The 12,252-nt window shown below is 42.1% G+C and overlaps 2 protein-coding genes across 3 annotated transcripts in view; both read left to right on the forward strand.

The window, feature by feature from the left end:
* The window catches only part of CFAP70 (cilia and flagella associated protein 70), a 59,445-nt gene extending 58,647 nt beyond the window's left edge, over positions 1–798 (forward strand). Inside the window, exon 28 of the mRNA XM_060786286.2 lies at positions 132–798. Coding sequence (XP_060642269.2) covers positions 132–212 — 81 coding nt within the window. The 3' untranslated portion in view covers positions 213–798. The remainder of the gene's footprint in view (positions 1–131) is intronic.
* An 8,145-nt stretch (positions 799–8,943) lies between these two features.
* Positions 8,944–12,252, forward strand: part of RHOT2 (ras homolog family member T2) — a 37,578-nt gene continuing 34,269 nt past the window's right edge. For both annotated transcript variants that reach the window (XM_060786285.2, XM_060786283.2), the window contains exon 1: positions 8,944–9,071. In XM_060786285.2, coding sequence (XP_060642268.2) covers positions 9,035–9,071 — 37 coding nt within the window. In that variant the 5' untranslated portion in view covers positions 8,944–9,034. The remainder of the gene's footprint in view (positions 9,072–12,252) is intronic.

The following is a 12,252-nucleotide window of genomic DNA, read 5'->3' on the forward strand; positions in this document are numbered from 1 at the left end:
TTGCCTTATGTGGCCTCAAAGGAGGGATTAGCTGGCCTCCTCTTCTTCCTTGCAATAAAGCACCTTGGACAGATGTTTTGATGGTACCCTGGCTTGTGCCCCAGTCTCATTGCTTTTTCCTTTTCTTGCAGCTGGAATTGGACAATGAGGAGCTGCTCCAGGAGATCAAGCAGGTGCAGCAGGAAGTGGGCTTCGGCGACCCCTCCTTCTGAAGACTTTTATTTTAGGGAGGATCCCGTTGTTTGTCGAGAGGGGAAAACAAAGCAGGAAGAGGCACCAGATTGCTTGATACTTGCCCATGATTGCCATGCCTTGAATTGCTGATCTTGCTTACATCCCAAGTCCATTATGATATAAGGAATATAAGTCTTCCAGGTGACAGATTTCTCAGTTCCCTAGACAGAGAATGTCTCCGAGGAAATGTTTTCTTCTTCAGTGCAACGAAAGGCTCCTAACAAAGATCTAGCAGCAATTCATTGTTCTCTAATAGAAACGACAACTGGAGAACAAGGCCAAGAGGCTCTGAAGCAGAATACCCCATCCTGGGAATGAGAAGCCTCTAGATAGGTTCATGAGATTCATATCCACCAATTTTGGAAGGTGGGGGGGTTATGGTTGTGTCCATTTAGTAGAAGGGGACCAGAATACTTTGGTGGCCATCCATTGTTAACTGGCATTCTCAATTCTTTGCGGCTCATTGATGAAGCAGCGAGAGCAGCATTGTATTGCTTAAAGACAACAACCCTGACGTCGTTTCAAAGCCCCCACTGGAGCTGAAATTGGTTTTCAATTAAACAATATTGATCTATAAAATGTTTGAGTTATTTCTTTTTTTAAAAAAATCAGTAATGTAAAAAGCCATGCGAAACCCACCAAGGTAAAATTGTGACACAATGGTTAATTGTTTATATTTTGACCAAGGAGAGAAAGCGTTCACCCTCTCTAGGGAGAAATATTAATTTGGAGGATTGGGGACATCTCTGGAAAATGAGGTTTAAATTCTCAATAGCTGATTTGATTAGAGAAAATATGTATAAAATGTTTTACAGAAGCTATATAACCCCAAAGCTAGTGGCTAATATAGATCAAATTTGTTGAGGGGAATGCTGGAGGTGCAGGACACAGAAAGGCTCTTTTTTCATGTTTGATGATTCCGCGATATAGTACAATTTGGGGAGGGGGGGGGAGAGTGGTTATGGAAACAATTTGTGCCGTCGCACCTGGGGGCTATAACTCTTAGTGAAAGAGGTATGGACGTGACATCTTTCCCCCAGGGGATTGCTTCTTGCCCTCCTTTAGGAAAACTGGAACACTCAAGAACCAAAACACTGTAGATAACTCAAAATAGGTGTAATTGTTCACAAAGAGTTAGCCCTTTAAGGCAATAAGCTGGAAGTTTCAAAGGGGTAAAAGAAAATATACATTACAGTCTCTGGTTGTCTTGGGTCCAAGGAGTTTTGCGCTGAGAAGCTTTTCCAGGTCCCTCTTTCTCAATGGCTGTGAATATCAGAATAATCACAACCCCAATTCCAATGGCCTATATTTTGAAGGCACAAAGCCTTCCTCTGGTGCCAAAGAACTGGTTTGAAGGCGCTTGAGACTTCTCAACGTCGTCCAAGTTGATCTGAACATGAAGTATAAGTCACAAGGGTAAGAACCTCAGAATTGGTGCTGAGAGGTAGCTTAATCAAGGGCTTCAGAGCCAAGTTTCTCTCTCACGTCCATATGATAGAAAGTTTGATGGTAGAATGGAAAAGGAAACACTGTCCTGCTCTCTAGGAAGAGGTGGGGTCAAACAATTGAGCAGGAGGAGCAATTCAACTGGTGCAAACAACATTGATTGGCAGCTATAAATAACCAATCAATCCAACTATACATTTACAGGGTAAAAAGGCAAAATCAGGCATGATACAACAGTTCAAATCCTGCAACTTACAGTTCTACTTATAGTTGGCGCCACTCGTGCCGTCACACAAATAACATGATCACCAAAAAAGATGAAGAAACCCCCAGAAATGTGCCTTTTAGGATTATTCGGAAAGAGGATCATTAGTGTAGGAGACGAAATAGAGTTAACCATTAGAGATTGGAGAGAGAAAGTACTAGAGTATATATCCAAATGGCCAAGCTAACTAATGGTATTAGAGGAGGAAATAATGAAGAGTTGGTAAATAAATGGAGGCTGGCATTTGGCTTTCTGGAAAGGAAGACAAAGATGGGTTTGAAAGTAGCCACAAAGGGAATTTATTAAGATAAGACACAAGGGTCTTATTGAGTGGTGTGGGGCAAGAGGGGTAGGGGGTTGATAAGAAGGGATAATTGTGCAGTCATTAATATTTTGTATATGATTTGCATAAAATGGCTGTATAGGATCTTTTAAACATTTTTATTATACACACACACACACTTTTCTTCTTCTTCTCTTTTGTCCATTTACACAACAAAATTGAGGTTCCAGATTTTAGCTTGCCACTTTTGGACTCTTGCTTGCTGAGGTGTTCCTGCGAGTATCTCTGTAGATCCTAGAAAGCTCTTTCTTGATTTAAGGCGGTGTGCTGGCTGATATCCGAAGATGGACCGGAGGTGTCAATGCCTTGGTCCTTTCATTCCAGGCTGCTACTTCCCGACGGATATCAAGTGGTGCAACACCAACTAATAGTATAATTTTTCCAGTGGTGTGGGTCGTAGATATCTGGGATAATGTGGCATATCTCATTAAGAGACCATCCACTGTTTTAACATGGTGAGATTACTTCCACACCGGGCAAGCCTATTCAGCAGCAGAATAGCAAAGCACAAGGGGAGATGTCTTCACTGTGTCTGGTTGTGATCCCCAGGTTGTGCCAGTCAGCTTTCGTATTATATTATTTCTAGCACGCACTTTTTTCTTGATACTCAAGCAGTGCTTTTTATAAGTCTGAGCACGGTCCAGAGTGACTCCCAGGTATTTTGGTGTGCTGCAAAGCTCCAATGGGATTCCTTCCCAGGTCATTCCAGAGCTCAAGATGCTTGTCTGTTCTTAAGATGAAAAGCACATGTATCTGTTTAGATGGATTAAGAATCAGCTGGTTTTTCCCTGTAATAGACAGGAAGAGCATCCAAAGCTTTGGAGAGCTTCTGTTCAACCATTTCAAAGTTCCCTGCTTGGAGTGTCTCTTCTGAGTAGCTGGTCATTTGTGTAAGTGTTAAACATTGATGGAGCAAGCGCACCCCCCCCCCCCCCGAGGCGGTCCTTTCTTCTGTCTTTGCCTTCTACTTCTCTTACCCTGGAACTAAATAATAACAACAATAATAACTTTATTCTTATACCCCGCCACCATCTCCCCAAAGAGACTTGGTGTGGCTTACATATTGGTCAAAATGCCCATAAAAGCAAAACAATCTATTAATGCAAAAACACAATTAAAATAAGAGCATAGTAAAATATAACAATTCAAATAAAATACCATTAAATAAAACATAAGAATATAAAACAGCAACATTGAAACTCTAAACAATGCTCAACAAAACCAGTAATAAATGGACGTGACCAGGCAATAAAAAGGGCTGGGCATGGGATAGTGCAAAACAGCATACCATAGGGCCGGAATATTGGATGAATCATAGAATCATAGAATCAAAGAGTTGGAAGAGACCTCATGGGCCATCCAGTCCAACCCCCTGCCAAGAAGCAGGAATATTGCATTCAAATCACCCCTGACAGATGGCCATCCAGCCCCTGTTTAAAAGCTTCCAAAGAACGAGCCTTTACCACACTCCGGGGCAGAGAGTTCCACTGCTGAACGGCTCTCACAGTCAGGAAGTTCTTCCTCATGTTCAGATGGAATCTCCTCTCTTGTAGTTTGAAGCCATTGTTCCGCGTCCTAGTCTCCAGGAAAGCAGAAAACAAGCTTGCTCCCTCCTCCCTGTGGCTTCCTCTCACATATTTATACATGGCTATCATATCTCCTCTCAGCCTTCTCTTCTTCAGGCTAAACATGCCCAGCTCCTCATAGGGCTTGTTCTCCAGACCTTTTATCATTTTAGTCGCCCTCCTCTGGACACATTCCAGCTTGTTAATATCTCTTTTGAATTGTGGTGCCCAGAATTGGACACACTATTCCAGGTGTGGTCTAACCAGAGCAGAATAGAGGGGTAGCATGACTTCCCTAGATCTAGACACTAGGCTCCTATTAATGCAGGCCAAAATCCCATTGGCTTTTTTTGCCGCCACATCAAATTGATGGCTCATGTTTAACTTGTTGTCCACGAGGACTCCAAGATCTTTTTCACACGTACTGCTCTCGAGCCAGGCGTCCCCCATTCTATATTTTTGCATTTCGTTTTTCCTGCCAAAGTGGAGTATCTTGCATTGGATGAAATGCAGAGAACGAAATATTATCAGGCAACCTAGGGGCTGGGCATTTATAACTAGGGACTAGCCATTATCAACTGCTAGCTGCAACATCCAGATTTTCAAAGCCCTGTGAAAGAAGGTCAGTGTAGTGGCTTGCCTAATCTCCCTGGGGAGGGAGTTCTAAAGTCAGGGGGCCCCCATCGAGTAGAGCCTCTTTCACATCGCTACCAACCGTGCTTGTGACGGTGGTAGGATCGGGAGGAGGGTCTCCCCAGCACATCTTAGAGACCATGCCGATTCATAGGGGGAGATGCGGTCATGAAGATAAGCAGGACCCAAACTGTTTAGGGCTTTGTAAGTCATAACTTGCACCTTGAATTGGGACCAGAAACTTATTGGCAACCAAAAAGCTTCCGTTTTGTAGCAGATTTCCTATGAAGTGGGTGAGGTAGTAATCCTTTGTGATATCATACATTTTTTTCAGGAGGAGGCAATGACTGACAGTATCATAAACTGACAGGTCTATGAAGACAGCTTCTGTAATCTGTTGCCTTTCGAAACCATCTTCTAGGTGCTGAGTCAAGTTCAGCACTTGTGATGTGCAGCTTTTCCCTTTCCTGAAACCAGCTGTGGGATCATAAGGGTTTTTTTGGGGTTTATTATTATTATTATTATTATTATTATTATTATTATTATTTTACATATAGAGTTTTTTGGTTTCAGAACCTGGATTTATTTTTCCTCAGAATATTTGTGTTTGTGCATCATGATTATTTACTTATAACAATAACAATAATAATAATAATCATCATCATCATCATCATAAGCAAATGTCATTTTAACCTGCCCCCCCCCTCCAGAATATTTGCATATATGCATCATAATCATTTACTACTACTACTACTACTACTACTAATAATAATAATAATAATAATAATAACATGCACTGGCAGATTATGTGAAAGGCAGCCAAGAACCAACATTGAGAGAAGTTAATAGTAGTAAACTGCTTCAAGTACAAAAGACAAAGAGGAAATACCGTAAAAACACAATTCAGAGCAGAAGAGAAAACTGGCAAAAGAAGGCTCTGAAATGGAACTCTGAAAAAGGAGACGGAGGGCCTTATTTTGGCAACCCAAGAACAAGCCATTAGAACCAATGCCATCAAAGCCAGAATTGAAAAGTCGACGACAGATCCCAAATGTAGACTCTGCAAGGAAGCAGATGAAACAATAAATCACATCCTCAGCTGCTGCAAGAAGATCACGCAGACATACTACAAGCAGAGGCATAACACTGTTGCTCAGATGACTCATTGGAACTTGTGCCACAAACACCATCTGCCTGCAACAAAGAACTAGTTGGATCACAAGCTGGAAAAAGTTACAGAGAATGAACACGCCAAACTCCTCTGGGACTTCCGGATTCAGACAGACAGAGTTTTGGAGCACAATACTCCTGACCTCGCAATCGTGTTAAAAAACAAAGTATAGATTGTCGATGTCGGAATCCCAGGTGACAGCAGGATTGCAGAAAAACAACTGGAAAAGCTGACAAGAAATGAAGATTTAAAAATCAAACTGCAAAGACTGGCACAAACCAGTAAAGGTGGTCTCAGTGGTGATCGGCACACTGGGTGCAATGCCTAAAGACCTTGGCCTGCACTTAAACACAATCAGCGGTGACAAAATTACCATCTGCCAGCTGCAAAAGGCCACCTTACTGGGATCTGCAAGCATTATTAGCCGATACATCACATAGTCCTAGACACTTGGGACGTGTCCGACATGTGATCCAATTCAACAGCCAGCAGAGTGTCTGCTGTGTATTCATCTTGTTGTGTTTCGAATAATAATAATAATAATAATAATAATAATAATAAACAATGATAATTTTAACCTGGATTTTTCCCTAGGATATTGGTATATATGCATCATGATCATTTGTATATAGATCAATAATAACAATAATACTACTAATAATAATAAACAAAGGTTGTTTTACTGGGACTTTTTTCCAGAATATTAGCTAATAATAATGATAATAATAATAAGCAAAGGCAATTTTACCTCGATTTCCCCCCAAGATATTGGCATGTATACATCATGATCATTTGCATATATAATCATTGTTGTTATATAATCACAGGCTCCACAACGAAGACCCATTTAGTGAGAAGACCCTTCAGGCAGTGCAGAGCATTGTGTCCTCCATCTCTGAAGCCAAGAAAGAACAGTGGATCAAGCTGATCACAGAGGTCGACATGGGCAGGAGCAGCCAGAAGGTGTGGAGGCTGCTAAGACGGTTGAGCAATGACCCCTCACAAACTAATACCCATGCCAACATAAAGGCAGATCAGATAGCACACCAACTCTTGAAGAATGGGAAACCCAACCTTGCCACCAAAGTCGGAAAGAAACCAATAGCCAGATAACCAGAGATTGAGAACAACAACCTTCATGAACCCTTTACATCTACTGAATTGGACATGGCTCTCAATAAATGTAAAAATGGCAAAGCAACTGGCCTGGATGATCTACAGATGGAACAAATCAAGAACTTTGGTCCAAAAGCAAGGCGTTGGCTGCTGCACTGCATCCTGTCATATCCCCAAAATCTGGAGGAAAGCAAGAGTCATCGCCATCCTGAAGCCAGGCAAAGACCGTAATGATCCAAAAAGCTACAGACCAATCTCCCTGGTGTGCCACCTCTACAAAGTTCTGGAGAGATGTATTTGGCATAGAATTCTGGAAAAAATAGACCCCTGTCTGATTCCACAGCAAGCTGGCTTCAAAGGCAAAAACTGCACATCGCAAGTGCTGAACCTGACTCAGCACATAGAAGATGGCTTTGAAAGGCAGCAGATCACAGGAGCTGTCTTCATGGACCTGTCAGCGGCTTATGATACTGTAAACCACCGAAGGAATCCCACTGGAGCATTGCAGTGCACCCAAATACCTGGGAGTCACCTGGGAGCCCCGGTGGCGCAGTGGGTTAAACCCCTGTGCCGGCAGGACTGAAGACCGACAGGTCGCAGGTTCGAATCCAGGGAGAAGTGGATGAGCTCCCTCAATCAGCTCCAGCTCCTCATGTGGGGACATGAGAGAAGCCTTCCACAAGGATGATAAAAATATCAAATCATCCAGGTGTCACCAAAGCAACGTCCTTGCAGACGGCCCATTCTCTCACACCAGAAGCAACTTGCAGTTTCTCAAGTCGCTCCTGACACAAACAAACAAACAAACAAAACCTGGACCGTGCTCTGACCTACAAGAAGCACTGCCTGAATATCAAGCAAAAAGTGGGTGCTAGAAACAATATCATATGAAAGCTGACTGGCACAACCTGGGGATCACAACCAGACACAGTGAAGACATCTGCCCTTGCGCTATGCTACTAAAACAGTGGATGTGGCTCTTAATGAGACATGCCGTATTATCACGGGGTGTCTGCGCCTTACACCACTGGAGAAATTACACTGCTTAGCCGGTATTGCACCACCAGACATCCGCTGGGAAGTAGCAGCCAATAGTGAAAGGACCAAGGCAGTGACATCTCCAGCTCATCCTTTGGGTATCAGCAAGCATGTCAACGACTTAAATCAAGAAATAGTTTTCTAAGATCTACAGAGACACTCACTGGAACACCTCAGCAAGTGAGAGTCCAAAAGTGGCAGGCTCAAACCCAGAACCTCAATCAATGGCTGATACCAAAGGAGAGTCTCCCCCCTGGGCACACAGAAGACTGGGCGACGTGGAAGGTGCTGAACAGACTGCGCTCTGGCACCATGAGATGCAGAGCCAACCTTAAGAAATGGGGCTACAAAGTGGAATCCACGACATGCGAGTGTGGAGAAGAGCAAACTACAGACCACCTGCTGCAATGCAACCTGAGCCCTGCCACATGCACAATGGAGGACCTTCTTGCGGCAACACCAGAGGCACTCCAAGTGGCCAGATCCTGGTCAAAGAACATTTAATCAACTACCAAGCTTGCAAATTTTGTGTCTTGTCTGTCTGTCTGTTTGTTTGTTTGTTTGTTTTTGTTATGTTAGGAATGTAATACAATTATCTGGTTGCCCCTGACACAATAAATAAAATAAAACACCATTGTCGTTGTCAAGAAAGGTAATCTTTACCTGGATTTCTTTCCAGAATATTTGCATATAATAATAACAAATAAAGGTAATTTTTACATGGATTTTCCCCCAGGATATTGGCATGTATGCATCATGATCATTTGTATATATAATCATCATTATTAACAACAATAACAAAAGTCATATTTACCTGGATTACTTTCCAGAATATTTGCATAATAATAAACAAAGGTCATTTTTACCTGGAGTTTTTCCGGGATATTGGCATATATGTATAGTGATCAGTTGCATATATTATAATAATGTGGGGTCATAAGTGGGCCTGTTTTTTCCATCATTCTGTGCAGAATAAGTCTCTCCGGAACTTTATATGTGGCCGATAGGTGGCGCTGTTACTCCACTTATCTTCTTCAGGCAAAGGGTTGCAATCCATCCTCCGGCCGCCAGGTGTCGCTGAAGGCCCGTAAGCCGCTCCGTTTGGAACACTCAGCGGAAAGAAGCCGGAAGCGGAAGCGGCAGACCGGCAGGAGCAGCAGGAGACGGGGAAGAGGCGGTGAGACGGAAGCCGTGAGGAGGCGGATCATTCGGGACGGAGAAGGATGAGGCGGGATGTGCGCATTCTCCTCCTGGGAGAAGGTATGCACCTTGGGACCTTGGCTTTTCTCTCCCCTTCCTCAGGCCCAGGGGCCCCGAATAGGCCCAAAGGAAAAGGGCCTGGAAGGCAGGCAGGCCGGCCTCTTCGGGCCCAAAGGAGGGTCCACGGAGCGCCAGTTATACCTTTTATTTTGTGGTATAAGAATGTAGTACAATGTAATAATATAGAATAATCTAATAATTGTATATTCTAGATTACATGTAGTATTGCTAATAATATTGCAGTATCGTGGTATAGTACAATATAGTAATATATAATACTAATATTGTGCTAGGCTAATATATTGTATATGCATAGAATATTGAAAGTAATATTACAATATAATGCACTATAATGCCAATAATAATATATAATAATATTGTAATATAGTCACACTAATATATTTAATATAATTACTACTGATAATATATAATGATTTGCTATTTTATTATTGTATATTTTAAGTTGTAATGTTTTTGATTGTGAGCCACTTTAAGTCTCTGTAGGGAGAGATAAAGCAGGATATCAATCAATCAGTCAAAAACGGAGAGAAGCTTTGGCTTGGCTGGTCCCTTCCTTGGCCTGAAGCCTAGCCTGTATATACCAATTCTTTGATTTGATGTAGATATACCAACTGCATCACTTATCATCCCTCACCACTGGCTACAATTGGTTCGAATAGAATAGAATAACTTTATTGTCATTATACATTACACAACAACATTATACATTGACTTTTGTGGAGAGGCATGGTAACTGCACAGTGGCAGACGGGAAGGTACTCTAAAGGGTCACCACTTCTGCACAGAGAATCATTGGTTGCCCACTTTCTCCCCTCTTTGGAAGGACTTTATAGGTCCCGTGGCCTTAAGAAAACTCCGTACATACTTGGGGTTCCATCTCACCCAGCATATTCTTTTTTAAAATTATTCCAGCTAGCAGATGGTACAGGGTGACAAAGGCAAGGACAAACAGAGTGGCTGACAGCTTTTATCCTAGAGCTGTAACGATATTGAAATCCCTGTTTTTGCATTGATGTGGCATTGGGAGCTGTGAAATAGTGATTAGAATGTGGAAGGGTGGGTGAGTTGTTTTGTGATGTGTGCTTAGAAAGCATTTTATTTCATTGTACAATGTACAGGGTGACAAAGACAAGGACAAACAGATTGAGAGACAGCTTTTATCCTAGAGCTGTCAACTATGTTGAACTCCATGGTTTCACATTGATGTGGCATTGGGGACTGTGTGGTGGTTGTGGGTGTGTGGAGGGATGGGTACGTTGTTTTATGGTGTGTGCTGGGGAAAGCATTTAATTTTGTTGTATAATATACAATGACAATAAAGTTATTTATTTCTATTCAATTGCTTCTCTGTGTAGTCTAACAAAGTGGCTGTCAGAGTGGTCCAGAATTTCCATGTTCTCAAATGAACAACATTAGGATTATTGTTGTTGTGTGCCTTCAATTGTTTGGCCTTTGGCAGGGACTGGGAAAGGTTTCGCTTTTAGGATTACCCCTCCAAGCATAATTCTGGGGGCATCTACACCAGGCCTGGGCCAACTTTAGCCCTCCCTCCAGGTGTTTTGAACTTCAGCTCCCAAATTCTTAAAATCCGGTAGGCTGTTAGGAATTATTGTGGGGTTTGAAGTCCAAAACACTTGGAGAGAGGTCTGAAGTTTGCCCATGCCTGAACTAGGCTAAACAGCCTTAAGGGTGTTCTAGTCAAGGAAGCTGACCATAGTCATGAACGCTAAAGAAAGCTGAACCTTCACCCGGAGGAAAACTGACCTGCTTCCAGTTCACAGCTTACAGAGGATTTGTCTGTCGCAGGGCAGAATTATCTATCTAAACTTAGGCACGTCTTTCGAAAGGGCAAGGCCCTGTGACCAGCAGGGTTTCCCTCTTGCTTGCTGTCTTGTGGATAGGGAGGCTGCAAAGGTCCATCTTTTATGGAGTAGGCAGGTTGCAGTGTGTGGCTTGGAAGAAAATGGGGTACATTATTGAAAGCCAATCACATGCCTCTTCTTTAGGATCAAGGATGAGGAATATGTGGCTCTCTGAATGGATTCCCCTCTATAAATGTATTACATAATGCAAAGAACTGTATGAAAAGGACGATTACTGCAGTGGATCTCAACCTGTTTGTCCCCAGATGTTTTGGCCTTCAGCTCCCAGAAATCCTAACAGCTGGTAAACTGGCTGGGATTTCTGGGAGTTTTAGGCCAAACCCCACAGGTTGAGAACCACTGATTTAGTACACAGAGCTCTGTTAGGACTTGCAAGCATGAGCAACCTGGAATATGGTCAGGTGTTTGGATTGACAATGGCATGTGAATGGTCCAAAGCACCTGGAAAGCATTGTCTTGACTTTTATCATGCTGTGCTGTTCAAACATCCTTTATCCAAAAAGCTGCCGGTTTTCTGATAGTTGTCTGATGATAGTAATACCTTTATATTGCTATTCAAAACTGCCTTACCCTTGGCCCTGGCAGCTGGCGATAAAAGATATACTTTTGTAATTGTATGATCTGTATTTTAATGTATTTCATGTATTAATGTACTACGATGCTATTATGTTTATCCTACTTGTGTATGAATTTCCTGTTGTTAGCCAGCCTGAGTCCCTCTTCGGAGGTCGAGAAGACCTGGTTATAAAAGCTCTAAATAAATAAATAATATACTGCTTTTTGCCATATAGGTACTACAATGCAACCCCTGGTTGTGGAGATATGTTCCGAATTTTGCATGGGTCATGAAACCATCGATTATAGCAAACCCTATGATTTTCAATAATACGAATGGAGTAGATACTGTAAAGGGGGTGTAGGTTGTAGAGTCCAACCTACTTAAGGTGAATAAGTGAAACCATGTGTTCACTTAAGATGAATCAATGAACCTATGGATAAATGAGACCATGTATATCATTTCAGACTGCATTTGTCTTTTGTCTCCTACTGACTGAACTTACCCTTGTGGTAATTAATCTTCTTTGTCTTTCCCAGCCTCTTCATATACAGTCAGGGTTTTCTCTCTTAACAGTGAGGTTCATTAAATTGACTAAACAATTTTTAGAACTTTGAAACTTCCCCATATAATTTAACTGTAGAAAACATAAGAGAAAATGTAGATCTTTTCCTCTTTTATTTCAACAAGCCCTTTTTTAAATTCTTCCTGAAATGAACCA

This window comes from Anolis sagrei, chromosome X, assembly GCF_037176765.1.
Source record: "Anolis sagrei isolate rAnoSag1 chromosome X, rAnoSag1.mat, whole genome shotgun sequence".
Classification (NCBI taxonomy): Eukaryota; Metazoa; Chordata; class Lepidosauria; order Squamata; family Dactyloidae; genus Anolis; species Anolis sagrei.